At 34.6% G+C, this 24,418-nt stretch overlaps 1 protein-coding gene across 1 annotated transcript in view; it reads right to left on the bottom strand.

Moving 5' to 3' along the window:
• The window catches only part of LOC111043638 (nephrin), a 125,723-nt gene extending 102,194 nt beyond the window's left edge, over positions 1-23,529 (bottom strand). Inside the window, exon 1 of the mRNA XM_039426294.1 lies at positions 22,801-23,529. Within this exon, the coding sequence (XP_039282228.1) occupies positions 22,801-22,897 (97 nt within the window). The 5' untranslated portion in view covers positions 22,898-23,529. The remainder of the gene's footprint in view (positions 1-22,800) is intronic.
• Between the last annotated feature and the right edge of the window lie 889 nt (positions 23,530-24,418).

The raw sequence follows: 24,418 nt of genomic DNA, 5'->3' as shown, positions 1-24,418 counted from the left end.
GTTTATGTCATTAATTTTTCTGTCAAAGCTAAAAGTTATATCCTCTGTTTTTGTGGAATTAATGCTCAAAATGTTTGCTGCACACCAATCTTCAATTTTAGAGGTATTATTCGCTCAATGACTAACAAATTCATGATACAACTAAATTGGAGCGGTTGTATTGGTTGAAATAAACCCGATCATTCAAATCTGTGTTAAGATTAGATTAATTTCGACATTCCATGTTGGTCTGATCATCAACTGCCAGGTAGGACTCGGTTATAGATTACAGCTATTATATTATCTTATACTAGATTATACTTTATGGCATCACTAGATTATGCCATCTTATACTAGATTATACTTTATGGCATCACTTAGGACTAGGAATTACTGACTTTCAGACTTCCAAATTATATAATCATCCATTCTTTCTCATAATATTAGAAAACCTTCTGGATTTGTAAGTTACCAATTTTCTCTTCATTGGTCACAGTTGTTTCATTGGTTCTCATGGCCTTATTTGGAATACTTGGACGTGTCTTGTCTCGGCCAATAGCAATCGAGCTCAACCTTCATTGGCCAACAGCTAATGGCCAATCTTAGGGCTTCACCCATACTACATGTCTAATGTCTTCTGCTGCTCGATGTACTGCTTCAAGTTTAGCCCTCCCAGAGCTTGATAAATCCGAAACGCATAGAAACCGAAAATTGTATCTCAAGTTTGTGGTTAATCATTATTGGTATCTTCCAATAAGTAGGTAGTTTTGTCATCAAGTCGTTTTTGGTATGGATACACACCACAAAATCATTTTCACAGAAAAGCATATAAATTACGGTAGTTTTGAAGGTTCATCAGTGGAAGCCGTCAAGTAGAATTTAGTATACGGTAAGCTTTTTTTCTCACACAGCTATATGGATAAATTTATATGTAAATCCATATATCTTGAAAAATCTGATCGATGACTCAACGATAACTTTACGATTACTCGATGATAAATCGACGATAACTCAACGATTACTTGACAATAACTTGTCCAAATACATAATATTCCATAAATTAATAAAACAATATAAAAATATTGTTGTACTCTTCATTTTTTAAAAAACTTCAAAATAGTTCAACAACTAGTTTCGACCCTAACTTAGGTCATTTTCAAGTTGAAATAAACCTAAAAATTATTTCAACTTGAAAATGGTCTAAGTTAGGGTCGAAACTAGTTGTTGAACTATTTTGAAGTTTTTTTTTAAATAAAGGGTACTATAAGATTTTTATCTTGTTTTTATTAATTTGTTAAAAAATAGCCCATGTGAGTGAATTGTTTTTATAATTCGATGACCTTATCGTAAAATAATTAGATCTAATGGGATCCTCACTGAGAGAAGCAAGATAGTTCAACTCAGTCTGAACATTACAATCTAACAATCATCAATCAACATTTCATTTTCCTCGCCCTAAATCTGCAAGAAGAGAGGTTCATTGCACAGTTCAAAACTCCATTACGCAGAAGAATAGAACTTCCCGCCCATACATAGACTTCCAGTTGCTATTGAAGCACAACAACGTCTCTCCTAACTTTTCCCAATACTCTGTCAATAGACCGTTCAGTCGAACTTTAAGAGATGTGTTTTCCCTCCGGTATTAAGTTGAAACTTTTCAGACCTACGACATGCCTGAGACCATCGTGTAGAAGGGTAGCAGATACACACAAGTTCTTGGTAGTGGCTACATCACAACAGAAGAGCTTTTGAAAATTCCGATCAACAAGAAATATTTTACTCTCACATAGACAGCTTATCATGCTGGAGAGCCATCGTTCCTAAATAAAAAAAATGTTATTGACAGAGAATGCATATGAATGCATGATGGGCTTATCACATTCAGCACTGCAATATATTATGCTGATTTTAATCCTTACATCCCGATTCGTGTTTCTAGCTATTTCTAGTTAGATGAAAATCAACGGGATTTTCTCTTCATTTTTTGAGAAAATTGAATAGAAATTGACATTTTTATCTAGTTATAAAAAATCAACGGGATTTTCTCTTCATTTTTTGAGAAAATTGAATAGAAATTGCCATTTTTATCTAGTTAGATAAAAATCAACGGGATTTTCTCTTCATTTTTGAGAAAATTGAATAGAAATTGCCATACTAATCGCTAAACGCATTTGAATATAATATGCTTAGTGAGAACGTAAAGCTTCTAGAAAAAGATCAAAAACTTTCTTTGAGTACTTGATGTGTTGAAAATCGTACCCTACAAGGGAGGTTTCAAAATCAATATGATTATTCAAGAATACTTCTCATACTGTGAAATTCGAAATCTAATAATAATTTTCCCTGATATTAGACTAATTCTATTGAATGCATTCAAATGTAGATAAGTGTTTATAGACTAGGTCTTTTCTATGAATTTGAGTGGAGATCTGAATTTGTGAAGTAACAAAATCTGAGCTTAGTAACAAAAACTTGAATAATTTGAAAATATTCAGAGTATTGTCAATTGATTGAGAAATATCATTCAGAGCAGTTAAAAAATAAAATAAGGAGGCTTCGTAGGGCACTGCTTTGTATATAGCAATGTACTAGAGCTTTTCCAATGACTATAAGGCTAGTCACACACCAGTTAGTCAAGACATGATCAGACACGTTCAGTCACATACTTCACATAGTTGCTTATGAAGACATGTCTAATTGCAATGACTAATCAGTGTGTGTTGCGTCATAAGCAACTATATAAAGTATTGTATCTGATCATGTCTTGTCTTAACTAACTGGTGTGTGCCTAGCCTAATAGGGAATATTGATTTTCAAATTAATTCACACTATACTTGAGTTGTTTTACACTATTCTATGTTATTTACAAAACATTTACACTATTCAACTCGAGTTCAAATAGGCCTAGATGTGAATCCTGTCAAGAAAAACATTTTCAATGTTTTATGTGACGGTTAGTTTTCTTTTTTTATCTATTTTTGAAAAGAATATTCTATAAAGTTTTCTCTAAAGCTGACCACTGACGACAGGACAAGTGTGTCGAACATGTGTGAACATGTTCAACAGAAAACTTGTGTCATCAGCGAAAAGCTTCAAACAAAAGCTTTTGAGGTTAGGTTTTGTATCTTCGATGTTTTTGTTGTTAATTTTTATTGGGTGCTCCATTTAATTGAGGTGAAATTATTTTTGTAAGATAATAATTTGTAATTTCCCAATGGTTTATATAGGCTATTGTAATTGGTTGTTTATTGCATGTTCAAAGCTACTGTCAACAGCTTTTTCTCTTTTCAACAGCCTTTCACGTAAAAGGCCCCATACACTAGGGAACTTGGATCGGCCAACTTGGTTCGGGGAACCAAGTTCGTGTAGGATTTGCCCACACACTGTAGTGGGGAGAGCGAACAACCGTTCGTTACTTCAGTGTCTTTCGAGGACTAGAGATGAGCGTTTCAAAGTTCGAAGCTGCTGTGAGAAGAAAATATATTGAATATATATAGATAGAATATATCGCCCTGGCGGACGAACCGAACAAAGTTTTTAATCCAGATTGAAGACCAAGTTCGTCACGAATTTGGTTCGCGGATCGCCAATTTTCCACATTCACTGGGGAACTTGGCTCGCAAGAACCAAGTTCGCCGATTCAAGTTCGCTAGTGTATGGGGCCCTTAAATGTCTTTCTCGTTCGAAGACATGTCCGTTCACACATGTTCGACACACTTTTTCTGTCGTTATAGTTGCCGGCCTAAGGATTTTATTAGTAGCTCAATTTAGTTGCAAGTTCCATCGGCGTCAATCTGTCTATTTCGACGACACATTTAATTTCAAAAATAGTTCGTTATTTCACCACAGGAAAGCTGATGGAAAAATTATTTCCGAAACTTGAATGTGGAAGGGTCCCCACGTGGAATAGACGCGTGACCGCCATTCATGGCCCAGTAGAATGCGACCAATATCACAAACAAATGACAAAAAGTACGGAATTGAAAAATACCACAGTCACAGTCCCATACAAACATTCACTCCCCCACAGTATCAAATAAAGTTTGGAGCAGCGCATGCAGGATAGATTGGGTGGAGGGTTATGACTGATGAATGATGAAAAAAGGCTGAACCGGATATCGAACCCGGAACCCCAAACTCCAGTGTTGCTGGCAAGTCATTTGACCACTGAGGCAATTCATGCATACCAATCACTTGTTGAACAATAGCTATTTCTATGGAGCAGAAATCAGTCATACTAAAGCAATAATATTCCATCGATAAACATGTTAAGGTTCATTTTCATCATCAGTTACATCATTCCAAAATGTTGATATGAGTTATGTATCGAAGTTAATTTCTTCTTTATTAATGCTAATTTATAATACAGTGTCAAATTAACCTTTGAGAAATAGTATCTTCAAATTATTGTTAGTTACAGGTATCTGATAGGATGTTTTATTGTTTTGTTGATGTTTTGCATTTTGGTTTTTTTACTGATGTAAACAAAAAAAATTGAAACTTAATTTTCTGGCCAAATTTATCATCTTGAAAATGATTAGTACTGAAGGTACGAACAGAACGAGTAATAAGCTGAATTCGCACACAACAGTGACAGTGTACAGTGAAAATATAATTTCCAAAGTTCTAATAATAATAAAATTCGTATGGTTTTATTGGTGGGGAGTCCCTGACGGGAGTTCCACCTCCCATAAGTTCTAATGACATTATTCATACTCGCTCTGAATGGGAATAGTCTTACAGAAATACAGACTGAATGGAAATTAGTAGAGAGTAATTAGTAGAGTCATTTCGAACACAGCCTCAGTTTATTGCTTATGCTACGGTCCACCGTACCGGATGATACGGTTAGTGTTTCATCAATCCCGGTATTCCCGGTCTGTGATACCGGATGATACGCTTTATGCAACTTTTTTTAACGGCTCATCATAGAGACCTCCGTAATATTGATGAACGGATCAAGACAAATAAGTTAGATTTTCAGAGTTCACATTACTCTCGAGTTGATTTTGTTTTTTAGTAAAAGCTAGGTCAATGTTCGCCAAACTTATGAGCCTGTGAGCTAGAATAGCATTTATAAATCTTCTAGTGAGCTACCAAGGAATATTAGACTGAAGAAAGTATGATAGGCAGAATTTTCACACTTTTATTGCCTATAAAGATGCATTTCTAGTGTTGAAATCTACTTATCCCATTGATGTTTGGAGTGTACGTTGTAGCCGCCATTCTGATGCAGTTGTCAAATTGTTCATCAGTCCGTCTGATCCTATATAGATTTTGTATGAACTTCATACTTGAAAAGGATGCTTCACACAAGTAGGTAGAGCTGAACATAGCTTTCAACCTCAATGCAACTTGAATAATATTTGGATATTTCTCTTTGGGGATATCAGGCCAAATATTTCCAGTTGTAGAAAGTGATCTAAGAGACAGATCATTTTGAAAATCCACAAATTCAATTTCAACTGAAGCTTGATCTCGACCAAAATGTTTTACAACACAAGCTGTAAAATCTTCTGCATAGATCTCCACAAAAGGAGAGTTGATGAATTGTTTCATATTCGATATGCTTTTAAAATCTTGAAATCGTTGATCGAACTCTTGTCTCAAGTCTGAAAGAATTGTTACTTATTCTTGGTTATTACTGCGGTGCTGTGGAGGATTTTTCTCATCATTGATTTTCTTCAGACTGGGAAAGTGTTTATATTCAAACTGGACGACATCCTTTTCCCACATCTCGAGCTTCTTGGAAAACGATGATACAGTTGAAATCATTCCACCGATGTCCCTATCTTTCCCTTCAAGCTGCAAATTTGAATAATTCAACTTCTCTGTTAGATCTCAGTTATATCTGTGAGAAATGCAAAATTATGTAGCCATGTTTCTCAATGCATGGTGGCCAACCCAAGCATTCCTGTGAGCTACCAAAATCTATCCCACGAGCGACTAGCGGTAGCTCGCGATCGACTGTTTGGCGACCACTGAGCTAGGCCATAGAAATTTTTTCTGTAATATAAATATATAATTGTATCCAACTCCAATCTTCATTTGCTATGACATATCGAGTGAGCACTTGCTTTATTAAAACTATAAGTACTTTAAAATAGGTTGTTATCCATAAAATTATTTACATTATTATATAGTTCACTCTCAATTTTGAATTTTCAATAAAATACAGATAATAAAGAAAGTGTTTCTTGAGATATATTTATTGTTATCCTAACATTTATCTAAACAAATTATACATAAAAATGTATAAGAATCTTTGAAATTATCTGAGAGACTGGGTGATACGGTTGGTGGTTGGAAGAATCATGATACGGTTAAAGTGTTAACCGATTTTTGTGCTACCAGGCCTTTGTGAAAGAAATTTTTGCATTCCTCTGGGAATTGATCTCAATTCACTGTGATTAGATAGAACATTTCTATATGAACTATAAATTATACATTATAATTTCTTCTTTCGTAATAATTTTTTCATGCCTTTTTATTTAGAGCGAAGCTCGTTATTAGATATTAGATATGAAAGGCTCGATAGCGAGCTGAAATCTGAATCTCATCCTCACCTTCCAGTTCTTACCCTGAATCTGCTGGAGAAATAATTCCATAGCTTTTTCCTATTTATAATATTTCCTTCACCAATAGAATGATACATTCTTGATAAATAGAATAGTTTGAAATTGTGATATCAATAATTATACATTATATCAATATATATTATTCATATTGACAAAATATGTTCGTTTCACATTGTGAGTAATATTTTGTTATAGACATTGTAAGTTATGCCCGAAAACTGAACGATGCCCGGGCCACACTCTTATCATGCAGCTTTCCGATCCGATCACATCTATGATCAGCGATGACAGCGGCCTGGATTGATGCATGCCACACATGTCCGTCACCTGTGCGTGACCTGTCGCACCACCAACCCTTCAACCCCACACAAAAATATCGGACATGAGTAGGATCGGAATGCTGCATGTTAAGTGTGTTCCAGGCTTTAGAATATTAGTTATAGTCATTTTATTATATTTTTGTCAATGTATATAGTTGTATCCAGAAAATATTAACCTATGATCTTGTATAGAAGTACTGCGTTTCAAAATAATGTTTTGAGAATATAGTAGACGACGAATACTTTTCAAATGTTATTAACCGTCCATCATGTATTTTACATGACTCTTTGATTGGTACTATTATTATTGATAATTTATTCATCAATTCAAAGTGCCGATCGTAATGGTAAATAATTGCCATAATGTTTTGAAAGTATAGTAGACGACGAATACTTTTGACATGTAGATAACCGTCCATCATGTATTTTACATAATTCTTTGATAGTACTATTATTATTGATAATTTATTTATCAATTCAAATTGCCGATCGTAATGGTAAATAATTGCTTTGAAAATTTCATGATATCAGGCTAAAAACTAAATTCATCCAATATTTCGACCAACAGCCAAGTGTATAATACTTTTCCCTAATTTAGGAAAACTGAGGAAATTCTCTTGAGTTATTGGGATATTTCCTTACTATACAACGTTCATCCACTCATCCAGGAAGAAGCAGAAGAGTTATAAGCGAGGAAAGTGAAGTGAATCATGAACTTTTCTATTTGGAAAAAATATCAGAAAACTTCTCGAATGAGCTTTCAAGGCTCTGAGTGAGTGCTTGAAGCTTCTTTGCAAGTGGTTTGTAAGTTTTTGAAAGTCGTTCTTTAGAAGATGCTTCTTTTCAGTTCTAAGCAAGTATAAACGTAGGAGCAGGCTTGATTCCGGTCGAATAGTGCATGCAATTGACGTAACAAGTTTTTTGATCATCGATGGAAAATAAGTGTACTAAAGAGCATAATGAGCTTGAAAAGAAAATGAGGGTAAGTTGAAAATGTTGCCTTAAATTGAAAATATTTCAAAGACCTCCATTCAGCTTCTAATAGGATTTAAGAACAGAATATTAAGAGCAAAAACAGTATAATCCTTTATCTACTTCCAAGTTTTTTGTTTTTTTTTTATCTACAGATTGTGACGGGCGTACCCAAATACTCAAAGTTCTTAGTTGCCAGTAAATTCTTAGTTGATATTTTATTGAGTGCTGTAAAAGTAATTCTTGGTTGATATTTTATCGAGTGCAGTAGATTCATGAGTATTGCCCTGATCGAAATTATTATAACTGATTTCAAATCACTGATATTCCCAACTTTATTCCATTTTACTATTATCAATTTAGTATTTAAGGAAGATACATAAACTTCAACGGAAAACAATAGACATTCGCTCCATATTGCTTCAAACCCTATGTTAGAATTAACAGTCCAGATATACAATATTGAATATTTATGGCCTCAAAAACTATTCCACGTCTGTAATTAATATAATCAATACAAATTTAATTGCGTTTGGAATTTTTCTCTTCCTGTGGAATGAATTGTATTCCATAGAATTCATCTGTGTTGGATTGATCATCATTGAACTCATTATTTAGACGTTAGTATAGATATAATTAATGTTTTGTATGTCATAGGAAGGAATATTATCATCACATATACATCCTCTATGATGGCAGTATAATGATTGCTGGGATTTCAATGTAATTAAAAGGCAGCTCATCCATCATCCATGAAGCTATTTGAATGACTAGTCCAGAGGCTACTTTGAAAGTCATTCCAAATGAAGTTCTGTCTCTCTGACCGTATCAAAAATGCTGATAAATTATTATTTTCGATATTTCATGTTCAATATTGTGTGGAACGACATCAGAGACAACCAGGAAAAATGAATGGAGAGGAAAAAAGGAAATTCACTCCTTTTTCGCACTAAATGAGAATTTTTCGCTTTTACGCTTGAAAGGCTGACATTGTGCAATGACGATCAGACAGAAAAATTTATATTTATGTTTATTGCAGTCAGCACCATTCGTATACAGTGTATGTATGCGCGTATAATTCAAAAGAGTGTATCTTGAATCGTGTTTATAGCCCGCATTCAACCCCCTACCGCCAGAGCACTTTTCCCCCCTTATCAGTAAGAATAAATTACTGAAGCGGATATCTGAAGTCGTTTAAGTGGTTGTGGCCGAATAAATTAACTTGGGCTTCCAGGCAATATAGGAGCTTTGTTTGTAATTTAAAGCATATGAAATACTGAATGCAGCGCACCGTATCTGTAATTATTATCGCCTACTTAATTAACTGTTAGTAATCAACTTGGCTGTTCAAATATGATGGAGATGATTGTCTATAAAATACCGTATATCTGTTTAATAATGATTCGTTCAATGAAAATGAAAGGCAAGTTGAAAGCTTGTTTAATCCTAGGTCCTCTATAATCCTCTCATTTCATTTCACGATGCATACATTTTGTTTAGTTTCAGTGAATTCATGTTTTGGAGCCTATTAAATGAAGATAACATAAATTTTATTATAGTTGATTGATAGTATAACACCATCACCTATGAGCAATATACCGTATATTGAAATTCTATTCTCCAGTCTATGTTGTCGAATTGATAATATTCAAATGGATAACTCGAATCAATTATAATTATTATTTCGATTAATTGCATCATTATCATAAAAAAGCATATCTTCCATAATGTTAAATAACGTTAGTCAAAACTTAAAAGATCAATTAGACCATTCTTCTTCTAAAAAATCACAACATCTTTCAAATTAGAACCGAATCATACAAAACAATGACAACAATATGTTTCTTATGATTTAAGCCTGGTTTTTCACTAGTAGAGTTAATGGTCGAGAAACAGGCATACTAACTCTACCGTGCTAACTCTATTCTACTTACTTGGTCGAGTAACTGTTTTCACTACAATTGAGAATAGTAGGTAAAGTGTGTTGTCTGATGAACAGAACTAACCTTAAAATGTCAATACTTTTTAATAAATAAACACTTAAACACTTCAATAAATTGATACTTTTTAATAAATTAATATTTAATAGCTTGATAGCCTACGGCACAACTCTACTCTACCAGCTCGAGACTGTTCTCAATAGCATAGTTGTGATAGAGTAGAGTGAGAAGCGATGGTGGGGGTAGACAAGTGGTAGAGTACTATCCCCACGGTGCTATCCCACTCTACTCTACAAAAAACAAGTACTCCACCGTGACTCTACTCTACAATGAACGTTTTCATTGGGAGAGTTCACAAGATAGTGTTAGTACTTGCCCAGTGAACTCTACCACTAACTGTACTAATGAAAACCAGGCTTTAGTTCTGATTTGAAATACGAGAATGTTACAACATACTCGTATTTATGTTATGTTACAACGTTACAACGTATGTTGCAGATTCCGAAATGAGCTTGGGAAGATATGCTATGTATGATATTGATGCTTATAAGTTAATGTGAAATTATCGAATGTGAAATTACTGTGTAACTGTTGATCTTGGATAATCACGTTTACTTGATAAGCAAGTTCTTATGAGAATTGAATGTTGATTTGTTGAGACTAATAATCGAAATACAGTTTCATATTCGATGTGGAGACATTAATTTATAGTAATTCATGTTATTTCTTGAGATATTGCTCTTTCATAACTCGTATAATACTTTTCCATTTCAAATGCTTATTATTTGATTCTCATGACGAAAACTTCACAATAATATCCTCTCTTTTTCTCTAATTGTAGTTTCCCACTATCAACAACTTACTCCGAGTTTCTCTCTCTATCACGCTCACACTTGCCGCCTACCTGCGCATAGCCACAATGTCATGAGAAAGGTTCGTTTTGTTCAGAGAGAATGGAAATAAATTCCTATTCTGTTCTCCCTGGCTGAGTTCAAATGTGGTTCAATTACTACAGAATTAATTATAGCTGACATACGTGCATACATTCCACTACATATTAACAATTGCATATCTAAAACTCACTGATTTGATGCACATGAATATGAAACGTGCAGATGTGAGTTCAATATTGTTCTGATTACAAACTAAACTTTATTTTATTGAATTGGTATGACTTTTCCTCATTTACAACTATAGGTATACGAATCATCTCGCAATATTGATATCATCTCTATTCGTATAATTTTTTTGCCCAAATCAGCTTTCTCTGTTTGGATTACACCTTTATTTCAATGGTAAAATTGAAGCTGATAATGATAATGAAAACGGAACGTGGCTCAAGAGAAAGTTAATAATATTGTAGTCTCTCAAATAGAAGATTTAAATTCAAAATACTAATATGAGCAAGCTTTATCGAATTATATCTTTTATAAATCCATGTTCACAACCACTGCGATTCGCTGACGTGGACGGGAGCGGAAGAACTTTTAACCCTTGGTTGTATACTTGAAATCGTCACCTTCGCCGTTAAGCAAATCGCACTGGTTCGCACAAGGCTTCATGGAGAGTTTAGTAGTGGGTAGTGTAATAAACTTCTGTATCTCTGTGATTATATTTAATCAGGAAAAACTAACTTTCTCTTTAGTACAGAACTTACTCTATAGTTCTCAAAGGGAAACCGAGTTGACATTTTCCAATACCATCATCATGAAAAACCAACGCTCACATTTTCCTTGTGCTACTGACAGTAATATTATTCCCGTGTGACTGGTACGTTTGACACAGTTGAAAATCCAGTGCTTCATTTTCCAGTTAGAGAAATTCTCAGTTCCATTTCATTTTTAAATCGAGTGAGCCTCAAATAATAATAAAACCTTTGCCTCAACAAGGACTATTCCAGCATACCACAGAAGTCGCTCAATACAGCAGATGGCATATGGCTCGAAGCTTTTAGCTCTGTGAAGTTAAGATCACTGGCCCAGATAATCAAATTGATACGGATGAAAAATATGGAATGAAATAGAACAATGAGGAATGCCGCTATGGCGATGGTGATTAAACCAACAGATTGCAACAATCCGTGGGCAGGAGATATTTTCCGAATGACAGAATCGCATTTCACAGGATTATTAGTTTTTCGAAGCTCGAATTTTGCAGACATTAATGTAACAGTTCGACAGTTAATAGAAACAGTTCGACAGTTCGATAGAAAAATAGTGGATAATATGTAGCAGGTATTCAGGTGTGTAGCAGAGCAGAGGCTTATACATGTAATGAGCTAGGGTTGAAAAAATTGCTGTCTATTGAGATTCGGAAGAGATATGTATCCTATTCATGGAGGGATTGGAATATTATATGAGATGTCTACAGATGGAAATAGATGAGAAATTGCATTCGAGTTTTGTTCAATCATGCTTATATATTATGAGGATATTAATTCTTTTAGAGTCTTTATTCAAATCGAGATAGAAATCAAGTGGAAAACATTAACAAAATTAATATCTAAGAATCTAACCTTCACAAGAGTCCACTATTTGTGAAAACCCTTATAAAATGCTTTAGAAACGCAAGGGTAAATGAATATTGGTGGAAATGTCCCCAAACTCTCAACCTCGCCTTTCAGCTGAGGCTTTCAATCGAATTTCAATGTTCTAGTCGTTCTTTAAAATTAGTTTTCAATAAATAGCTGAACCTTTTTATATTCATCTTTGAATACGGTACTCCTCTCAGTGCAATAATACGGAATGGGTGTAAGAGTGGCTGAATTAGTAGTCTACGCCTCAAAAACCAAGGAGCTGTCTGATTGGCCAATGGGTTGACTAGACGCCATTTTACCTTCACAGTTCACTACCAATAGGAAGCAAGCTGCTTGTGTGTCACATGCAAGTCATTGTCCAATGAGACTGCTCGTTGAAGATGGGGCGTGGCTGACTTCAGACTAACCACTACCATGTTTTTGTGTCTTGATTTCGTTCTGTCTTTCTATGCTAGAATAATTTTTTTTGAAGATCTTGAGGAGAGCAAGTTGTTTGAAAATTACCAAAAACGTACAATAATTATGAATTTGCTACGTGATATGGTGTTCGAGCAATGGTATAGGCCTGCTTTGTATTTTCAAAATATGTTTTAGGAGAGTAACTTTAAAATTAGAGTCGGTACGAAAAAAATATTGGCCACAGAGGCACTAAATTGCTAGATCCAGCCCTGTTCCTCTCTTTTTCCCTCCAGATTTTTCATATCAGTGTCTTCCTACTATTGAGTAGAGATCGGTACACCTATTGCATTGATCATAAATAATTGTGATCGATTTTATTATTCATTTCGATATGCTAATCATATCTATTTACATGCGATCTTCATTTCTTATCTTCAGCTCTCTCCAAAATACAACATGAATTTCTCTCACAGTATTCAGTTTTGATTTATTAAAAAATGTTTCTATCAATTCTACTCCAGAATTTCCAATTAACAAATGTAAATCCAATACTAGTAATTTAGAGTGTAAAATAATCCTACATTCTACTGATATTAATCTACTGGAATAAATGGGAGAGGATAGATATGAATAATTAAAATTACCGGAGTGAATAACATGAATTTTTCCTCTTTTCAATAATACCAACTCATTTTTCCATGTTTCTGGGAGCTGAAGCAAAAATGATGTTGGGCTCATTGTTAGGTTTTAATGAGTTGCCTCATTGTAGAGGCATTTTTGAAGCTCGTATAACATGTGCATCACACTTTATTGAGCAAAACAGGCTTAGTTGGGCTTACTCACACTTTTGCTTATGTATATTTTACTGTGGGCTTAAATTCTATGGCGATGATTCTCCCTTATTAAAAATTTCAGGGGCTTAGTGAACAGAGAGATAGAATTTCCATGCTTCGCGGTAGTAATACCTTCATAAATATCAGATACCAGAAAAAAACAATCTGGAAAAATAATGTACTCATTCATCGGAAAAAGTTGATGAAAGTTTTTTGAACTCCAATCGATGCACTGATCTTCTCTATCAAATTGAATAACGTGAATGAAAATGTTCGTTCTTGAGATGCTGTTAATATATTCTATTCCATGAAAAATGATGAAGAATAATCATTCTTCACAGATGATAATAAATGGGAATGAAATTTTCTGGAGAAAATTGAATAGTTATTAATGGCAAAGAAATTCTCTTTCAACCTTCTCCACGATTCCAGTAAAGTTTATTGGTGATTGATCATTTGGTGATGATGAAAATGATTGATTTCCTCTCAATTTCATGTTTTAATTTTAAACTCCTCAACCCCTCCTGACTCTCAAAAAACGTCTGATTATTACATTTTTAAATTTTCTGTTATCATATGCTGTAGGACATCCAAGGAAAAGCATGAAAACACTACGGTTGGTAACTGAAAAATAGCTCTTGCATTGTTGGGAAAAGGCTGATACTCAATCATGTTGTTGCTATAAACTTAATGGGTGCTGTTTGTTCTTCACAGTTCAGGAGACACTAAGTCGTTAACAAAGCTTTCAACCTGATTGTAGTGGATGATTCAGGGTTTCCCATGGGTTCAATTTCGTTCTTTCTGCTCGGTGAGAAAATTCCCAAAGTTCCCAGTTATTATATGTTAGAAAATTGTGTTAAAATAATGTATTCTCTTCAGAATAAATCTAATTTACCGCGTGTCTCACCATGTGTAATAGCAGGGCAATCTCACCACAGATAACGTTTGAATAATACATCACATTTTAAGATGATGCAGGAGCTCGTGAAATAACTTGCTCTTGCAAGAAAAAAGATCTATCTGTTCAAGCTGTGTACATAATTTTTAATACTTGCATAGGCTAAAGTGCGAGGTTTGGTTGGAAGGAGAGAGATTGGTAGATTTGGTGTATTTCGGACTGTTCCCAAATTTACGATAATGGATTTTAATTTTCACTCTACAGGGATGGTTTAGTACAAGCTATTTTAACATTATAAAATGAAACAATAAAGTATTAAACTTTGATTTATAAAAATAAAATTCATGGAAAATAAGAGATAAGAAAACTTTTCATCCGCAATACTTCCGAGTACTTATTTCCGTAGAAGTTCTTAATTTGGAAAGCAGACATTAGTTACTAGAAGTTCAAGCTTCATCTGAGATCAAAATTACATGACACAAAAGTCTCGAATATTGGTTACCAGCAGTAGCTGAAGCTTGATTTCAATTCTTCAATTGAATTGATCTGGAAATTACTGTTAATCTAGAAACCTTTGGAAGAAGAGTCTAATAGATAACTGGAATAATTGAATAATTGAATGGGCTCTTACTGATAACTAGAGCCTCGAGTCCATTTGAGGATGTGAGTTTGTATGTTAGTAACTTTAAGTGTATGTTCGACGATTGCGTTTGATTGGTTCCATCAATCAACTTCAAATTTTGTTCACAACATATTCTTTGAACCATTATACGGATCCAGTTTTTTAGTCAACAAGATAGAATAGATTAGAATAAATTTTATTTCACTTGCTCAAAATGCAATACAAATATGAATTTATAATACACAGTATCCATTCATGCATTGTACAATATTATTACAAGGCATTAAAAAAATTGCATTTTGCATTGAGATTGACTCTCACTTTCGTCCTTATATAAACATAATACATTACACGTATACATAATACGTAACATATAAACATACAGACATTTAAACATTAAAACATTCAAACATTAAGAGAAATGCCAAACCGTCGACTTGAATCTTAGATCTCACTTCGCTCGGTCAATTATAATTTTGTGTTTAGGAAGTTATTAAACTGTCCTCAATGCGCTGACACGAGATTTTAGCCGTCTTGAATTTTGAATCTGATTTCTTCACCCATATATGAAGGAAACCAATGTTCCTAGAATATGTATACCTAAATGTACTCTAGGTACATTGGAGGAAACTATAAAGTTCTATTGATTCACATAATGTAATACTGTACATGGATTGGAAATCAGTACATATATAACAATCCATGAGCAAGATCTTCAGCCCGTGGGCTCACTTGTATGAATACAATGAATGGTGTCAATCATTCAAATTAGTTTCCATACTCAACTATTTTCCTCATGATTATCCTCAATGTAGACATACATTATAGCATAGACAAGTGAGCATAGGTAGATCTGTGATTACAGCGTGAGCCTGACATGGAAATGGCTCTCAACTGTGATAGATCAGAATATAGATACCGTAGCGTCAGAAATTCTGAACTGTGAGACATACAACCTGGTACAGAAAATCACTTCACTTATATGGGCTACTTTATTCAAATTAATAAAAACTTGTGATACCCTTTTATTGAAAACTTTAAAATATTTCAAATATACTCAATAGAATATTTCATTAGAATATTTAAAAGTTTTCAATAAGAGGGTACTAAAAGTTTTTATATTGTTTTTATTAACCTGGTACAGATTGCTTGTTATTTTGATAAACATAGTGCGTATAAAATGATGGAATTTCAAAGCTTATTTAAGCCACTTATAGTTATTTTCATCAATCTATCGAGGGGTTACGGATTACGTTGTTACGATTTTTGGCTGAAATATGAAAATATCTTTACATTGTTAAAACTATTAATTGATAAAAACAATTCTGTAACAATTTCAAATATAAGATGGTTGATCAACTTAACAGAAGTATTACATTACTATTAATCCAGTCATATCAATGGACGACATGCAATCAAGAAAAAACCCAAGAAATTTCGGTTGCTACACTATTGTCAATCTCTTGTAAACTTAAATCGCGAACATCGAGCAGCAGAATATGTAGTATTGGAGAAGCCCTAAGATTGGCAATCAGCTTTCGACCAATGAAGATCTACTGTCATTGGCTGAGGCAAGATTATCTCAAGTATTCCAAATAATATTATCATTGGAACCGTTGAACAGCAACAAATTATGATGAGGAACTTGGTTATTAACAGAATCGAATTGATAATACAGAATAAAAAATAATGGAAGAATATAATGATCAGTTTATGTCTAATCGTTCTCAAGTATTGTATATTCTCACATATTATACTATAAATTCCATACTGTTAGTTACTAAGTTTCTCTTTATTATGTTGTGTAACGTTACTATTGGAAATATTTAGAATACTTGGGCGTATCCCAAGATAAATATAAAAACCATATTAGTAATATTATTAGATAATAGTTGAACTCTAAACTAGTAGCATATAGTATATATATTTTTCAAAATCAATTTTATAATCCTAAGAATCCTTTATTTCTTTTTTAATCGGGTGAGAGGACCAATTTAATCGATTTTATTGCTGGTAGGTATGATGCCAGTGCGATTCTAGTTTCGATTCGATCTATCCTTTGCAGATGAATAATTGCTGATTTATCTTTGTGTCGAATCACCTAGTGATTTAAATTTGATTCGAGTTGAATAAAAGAAAAAAGTCAATCCAAAAAAGTTAACAGGAAGAAAAAAGTCAATCCAGCTTCGATATAGGCGGCCTGTCTCGTTTTCCCGGTTCCGGCTTACAAATGTCACAAGCTATTACACGGTATCTCAGTAGATATGATATCAAAAAGGGGGATTAGATATCGGTGCGATCTTCGTTTGACGCCAGAATTTCCGATGATGTTTCAAAAGCGCCATTGATCATGATCACTTGACAAGAACAGTTGAAATCCTTTCAATCGGCTGAAAGCATGACCTCTTAATAATGGACGCTGAAATCCAATGAATGCTTTCTACGTGAATTTATTCAGGACAGCGTACAGTGTCACGTAGTAGCATCACACACGACCATTACAGTCATGCTGTTGGGAATTTGTTCGGCTTTTGACCAGCAGTTTGCTGAGTGCGAACGACACAGTACAGCACGACACAGTAAACTAAAGCACGACACACCATTTAGCGCCAACAGCCGATACGAAACAACGACTCTCGTTCGAACATAACATTGGCCTGCTTTCACATAGATTACAAGAATGGGCAATGATAAATATCTGTTTGAATCGTGTCACAAATTTCGTTTCCACTGCATTAAAACAATGGAAGAGCGTGCTCTAATACGCTCCTCTCGTTACCGCTTCAAATGATTTATTTATGCAAATCATAATGCTGAGAATGGAGCTCTCTAGTGCTCCAACATTGTATTGTTTATGGCTGATGAGAATCATTGATTTTCAATATGAAAAACAAGTCAAACAATAATCAATATTCTTGTAATTAATGAACTAGGAAGATAATACTATTAATAGACATTGAAGAATACTGTATATTTGAATAATTACTAGACTGTTGGTTATTGACGATGAGAGAGTAGGTTAATTGATTGAAAGAATTTGAATTGAATCAATTTTCAATGGTTTTGTATTTGACGAATCAGGATGATCATTACTATTAACAGGCAGTAAAAGATACTGCTCATTTGAATAATTATTAGACTATTGTTTGTTGACGTTCGGATAGTAGATTTCATTCTCATAAAGTTGAAAATCCAGGCTTTTTTAGCTGATTGATGCTTACATGAGATCTTGGTCATGCGTGGCTGATGGAGTGAGATGATCAAACAACCTCACCCTTGGCGGGATCCAATCCCATGACCAGACGCACCAGACTAGACAGCATAGAAATGGAAATGACTGAAGTTGAAAAGCTCCAGACCACTAGGCTATGCTGGCCAGAAATAGACACCAATGACCTTGTTCTTATCAAATCAAAAAATTGAAATCTGCCAATAATTATAGTACTCATACTTATCATTCCCAACCACCTTTGGATCTTTCCTCTCCTTATCATGAGCCTTTGAGCAGCTGGATCCTCCTCGTGTCTCATGATCATGAACGTGATAATATGATAAATACATTTATACTCTGGAAAAGTAGTTTCTTAAAGAGATAAAAATATATGTCTTTGTCATATAGGAACAAATCATATATCATGTTTAGTCAACATTGAACTGAATCTACAGCTTACTTTCTAAACAACTTGGAATATTGGCTTGAAGTTTTTTGAATTCCACTCGGAATTCGGGGGTTGTTTATTTATTTGGATTGATGGAGAAGAATAAAATTATTCAATATTGTATTTTTCAAAGAGACTAACCAGTCCAAAATATATTGCATTTACAACTTGTTGGGAACTAAGCATTGATAATTTGAATGGGAATGAGGTATTGATATTGAATGAATCACAATGAGAGAAATACAGTTCTAGCTGTAACCTGTTAAGTCATTATTAGCTAACTTAGGTGCGATAATACTGTTCACAAGAATTCTAGTCCCAAAAGTTGCTATCTTGTTTGGTTCCCTATTAAATAAAAATGGAAATTAGAATACTCTCTATTAGGCGGAGTTTAGACTCCAAAGTCTTCTCTACAACTCAACCTTACTCATTCCACTAGAATAATTATTAATTGGAATAATATACTACATTGATAATGATAAGAGAGGAAAATATTTCTCTCTTCCTAGAAGTTCTTCCCTTATTAAACTGTAGTTTGCAATCATACACAGTGCGTTTGCAGTTTACAAAGTGAGAGATGATAAGAGTACGAAAGTTAACAACCTCAAATTAAATGAATCCTAGCTAGGTGAATGTAACTCATTCGAATGCAGAGCTCATGTTTACATTGAACATGCTCAACATGAGCGTCGACCTCAAAAGTCTCCCTATACGCCACTTGTGCACGGTTGAGTTGGTGTCTACATCACCAACTAAGACGTAATGAATGAATCCAGACGTTTCGAGGTTGAGACTTTTGACTGAGTTTTGTGGCAGGTTGAGGCATTTCATGAGCAGAAGCTCTTCCGCCGGTGCAAAGATTAGAACGAAACTTGAATCTCAAACTAATGAAGACAGCTACCAACATTTAAAGGAGCTCTTCATCTCCTGATAAAAGAGAATGAATTTAGTGGCAGAATATAGTTCACCTCCTAAAACTCAGAAAGCTTCATTATAACTGTTATGAAAGCTCTTATGACTGATATGCACGTCTATGAGCGATATTTTCTCTTTAGAAGAGTTATATAACTTCTCAGTGGCTACACTCAACTGAGTAAAAATCCCTTATAAGTTTGCTATTTTGGAGTTCACATGAAGCTTTTTCCCTCACATTTTTTTATGGCTGTATTCAACAATCAACCCGGGATTCCCGGACGCATATTTTGGACGCAAGCTCCCAGGAACGCACGACCACAGAGAGAAAAACCTACAAAAAATAGAATTTAATTGCTATAACCACAGCCTACTATAGATAGATTTATCTAAAGTAAGCCATGCTATAATAACTCAACATCTTTTTTCAACTGATTTAAAAAATCAGGCTGATTTCAAAATTCATTGGACCAAATAGTTTTTTGAATACTATTATTCAACATCTCATATGGTAATGATTCATAAGTTCTTAACAAGTTGTTTGCAATAAATGTTGGTCAGTGTGAGTAATTTTAGATCAAACCCTCAAAAATGGACTATGAATTATTTTGCAATTTCTTGAAAAATATCTAGTTTTACTCGGGAAATCAGTTCCTATGTCACATTAGCAAATATTTTTATACATGAAAACATAATAGCCTCTTTCTATGGCACTTCAAAACTTATTTTATCATGTTATTAGCCGGTAGATCCGCTTAGCTCGCCTTACAAGTCCACTTGAAAAATCTCCTGAAATGCTCCAGAAACAAATATAAAAAAAATCTGGTGTGGCGCACTCACACAACTTTCCATGCCGTTAAGAAAATTGATCACCTGACGCTAGTGTTACCGCACATCTCGAGTCTACTATTTGAGCCAGCTGGAGACAGGGCAATAACGCTGGAGACACACATGAGGTCTGCTATCTCTTCATAGTGAATGATTTGATAGAATCAACAATAATTTGCAATTGAATAATCACATTTTCTCGAACTTAAAGCTTATTTTCAATTTTAGGTGAAAATGTTACTGAACCTTAATTGTAGAGATTTTCATGCTCAATCTACTCCACTTGATTTTTTTTGTTTCAATTGTATCTGAAGCCTGATAATTGGGAATCTATCTGCATTGATGGGGCGGAGCTCCTGAAATTTCTACAGATATGGGACTTGTGGCAGTTGATAGAGCTTATCGATGACTATTACATGAATTTGATCAAAATCGTTGGAGCCGTTTCCGAGAAAATCACGAAAAGCCCTGTTTTTGACAACATTTTCGCCATTTTAGCCGCCATCTTGAATTTCATTTGATCGAAATTGTTCGTGTCGGATCCTTATAGTGTAAGGACCTTAAGTTCCAAATTTCAAGTCATTCCGTTTATTGGGAGATGAGATATCGTGTACACAGACGCACATACACTCATATACACACACACACACACACACACACACACACACACACACACACACACACACACACAACACACACACACACACACATACACTCATACACACACACACACACACACACACCACACACACACACACTTTTTTTTATTCACTTGCTCTTCGAACAAATAAATAGCCTCATTATTGGATTATCATTTTGAATACACTTCTTTGAGCATTAACATGGGAATGATGAAGCATGTAGAAGTGGCTAAATAGGTAGTTCACGCCTCCAAAACAAGGAGCTGCTGATTGGTCAATGGTTTAGTTAGTCGCCATTCCACCTCCACAGCTTAGTCTACTACCAATAGGAAACAAGCAGCTTGAGAAAGTTACATGGAGGTCACTGTCCAATGAGACAGCTCGTTGAATTTGGAGCGTAAGCATAGTCACTGCCATATTTTTTTTGTCTTGAGTTTGTCCTGCCTTTCTATGCTAGAATAAAAATGATTTTTTCAAAAATTCGCCAAATTGTTAAATCTGGTCACTTAATACTTGATGTCTCAAGTATCTGTGCTAGAATAAAAATGACTTTTTTTAAAAATTCGCCAAGTTGTTAAATCTGGTCCTAAGTAGACAATGAACGGATTTATGACATTATTTTAAATACAGTTGAAATTATATTCTTGATTGAAATTGATATAAAAGGAATAACTGATTAAAGTTGAATTGAAGAATGAGTTGGTGTCCATATGCGCTTACTCTGTGGAGGTATTCAGAGAGTACAGTATGCAGTATTTTTACTGCCTATTAGCCTACATGGGAAACCATAGTTGGCTTGGTATTTTTCATCCTTTCTTTCTTTTCAGCACACCCCATTAACGAAGCTTGTTTTTGTATTTTATTAGAAATTTATTCTTGATTGTGATTTCCTTGTGTTTTGATTCCTTTATGTATGTTGATTTGAATAACAATATTGATTATTATTGATTGATAATGAACTAAACTACGAGCATTGTGTATAGTACGAGGTGAATGTATATTTTTTATGACCATGACTTCATATCCAAACACTCCTTCCGGTCAATGGATGACATTTAAATGAATAAATAAAATGTCAGGTGGATTCTGGGTCACGAAATAGTACAGCTACAGAACTCAATTGAAATTCATAGTTCACTTTCTGATAGATGCTCCAGTATGACATTCTAGTAATACGGTGAAGATTTTACTTATTTTTGACACAGTTGAATTTTTTACTCTTATGTAGTAGGTCAAGTCATATCATATTATTCTATGATTATAATAATTGAGGATTATTGATGCTTAATTATTGTGCAATGATGGAATTATAATGGAATTTACATTATGAGGTAATTGAAAACTATAGATTTACCTTTTTGCATCACATGGGGTTCTTGATGATAGAATCATCTGACCAGTTGAATTTCAATTGGAATACGATGCGGATTCAAATTTGTATAAATTCCCTTCTTGTGAAATTCTCAATACAGTAAATGCTAGTGTTAATGTAATCGTAGTCATTATGGAAGAAATCTGCTACTCCTCTGAAAAAAATTGGTTCTGCGTTCAGATTGTGATGAGGTGAGATTTTGATAATATATTATGAGAAAAATGGCTGAAATAGATAAATCGCCCTCCAGATCTCAAATCAATGATTTTTTTAACTCTATGTAGATTTTCCAATTATTCAAAAAAACTCACCTTGCATGAACGATGTCTCAGCAATACACTTTGTTACGATGCTGCAAAACACTGTAATCAGCAGCATGTTGAATAATTTCAATTCACTAACACTCATTTACTGGGATTCTACTGTGAGATCTATGAGTTTCTCTTCGAGATCTTTGAGTTTTCTTGATCACGAAAAACTGACTGAGTTCAACAGTCTTCTCATGCGATTGTTGTTAAAAATCTCAATACGGAAATATCAATACTCTCCCATAACTATTCTGCACAGGCAGAATACACTTGAATACAGAGAATGGGAAGTTTGCAAATGGTTCTACACTCTTATACACTTGAATGCAGAAAAGACAGGGTTTGAAAATGGTTCGTTTGTAAACAAAAACTGTTTCTGTCTTCCTCAATCTCCAATCTTTTATCGAAAACTCCTCAATCTTATAAAATATATAAATGAGCTTCAAGTTGTATAAATGAAAAATTGAATAAGTTGAAAATGGAATTTCCTCATGTCAATCAACCGTCACTCACACTCACTCAAGTCCAAATTATCAAGTTTGTTCCAAGTTTTTTCGAGTTTTCTATTGAAGGAAAAGTACAGAATTCTATACAATTTCGCTTATTACGAAGCTGATTATATCATCAATGTTCCATTGCACACTTTGTATTGAATACGAACTCTGAATTCGTTGGGTCAAGTTTTCAGAAACAGTTGAACAGGAAGAACAGTTTTCTATGAGCTCCGTCCGAACCGGGCAAGCTAAAGCGCGCTACTGAGAGATGAGAGCTTCTGAGAGATGCGGCACGGAAACCAATCCAGATTGGAGCAAGCTCAGTACAGCATCCCCACACCCCGTGAACCCTTCAACACCCCCAGTCAACCCTTCACCGGCTCAATTCTCCTTTCCTTAAACACACAAACAACCCTGCCGTCCAATTCACACCGAAAAAGCTCAGATTCGCGAGCGAGCCGTTATGAGAGTCCCCATACAACTCGAAAAACTCCAATCTTCACAGTACAGAGTCGATTTTCCGCGTCAATTTGCTCAACTCTAGCGTAGCTCACGTAAATCAGCCTATCCCTTGACACTTTTTACTTGCAGTAATTGAACGCTAACCAAACACACTATCCTCGCCGGGTTGCTGATATTCGATTCTGCCGTGTTGATTGAATCAGAAAAAGCCTCAGCTTTCTATTTCTTGCAGCGCCCACAAGATGGATCATTTAATTCGTTTACAAACGGAAAGCGGCCGCTCCGTTGCAAAGGAATCTAATCAACAAAGACAAATAGATGGTGGTTCGAGATTGACCGAGCAGCTAAGTCCAGCTCGTCGAATTTCAAACATTTTACAATTATCCACGTCTGGGAAAATATCAATCCCAAAATACATTAGTCCTTCCAATAACAAGGTTGTACCGTGCCACTCGTTGCCCAAAGTTATTTCCTCTGAGGCTCTAAATCTTTCATGGGTTACTGCTGGCTGGCCTACTTTTATCCTTCTGGAAAATTCTGGAAGAATCTAGCAGGATCATATCCCTCCTCAGCATTATCAATATTATTCTACTAATTATTACATCAAACTCTGCACTCTGAAGGATTATGTCAGAGAATCCAATGAGAATATTAACTCAGGAATC

The sequence above is a fragment of the Nilaparvata lugens genome, chromosome 4 (genome assembly GCF_014356525.2).
Source record: "Nilaparvata lugens isolate BPH chromosome 4, ASM1435652v1, whole genome shotgun sequence".
NCBI lineage: Eukaryota > Metazoa > Arthropoda > Insecta > Hemiptera > Delphacidae > Nilaparvata > Nilaparvata lugens.
The sequence above is the reverse complement of the archived record's forward strand: the minus strand, read 5'-3'. Positions and strand labels throughout refer to the sequence as shown.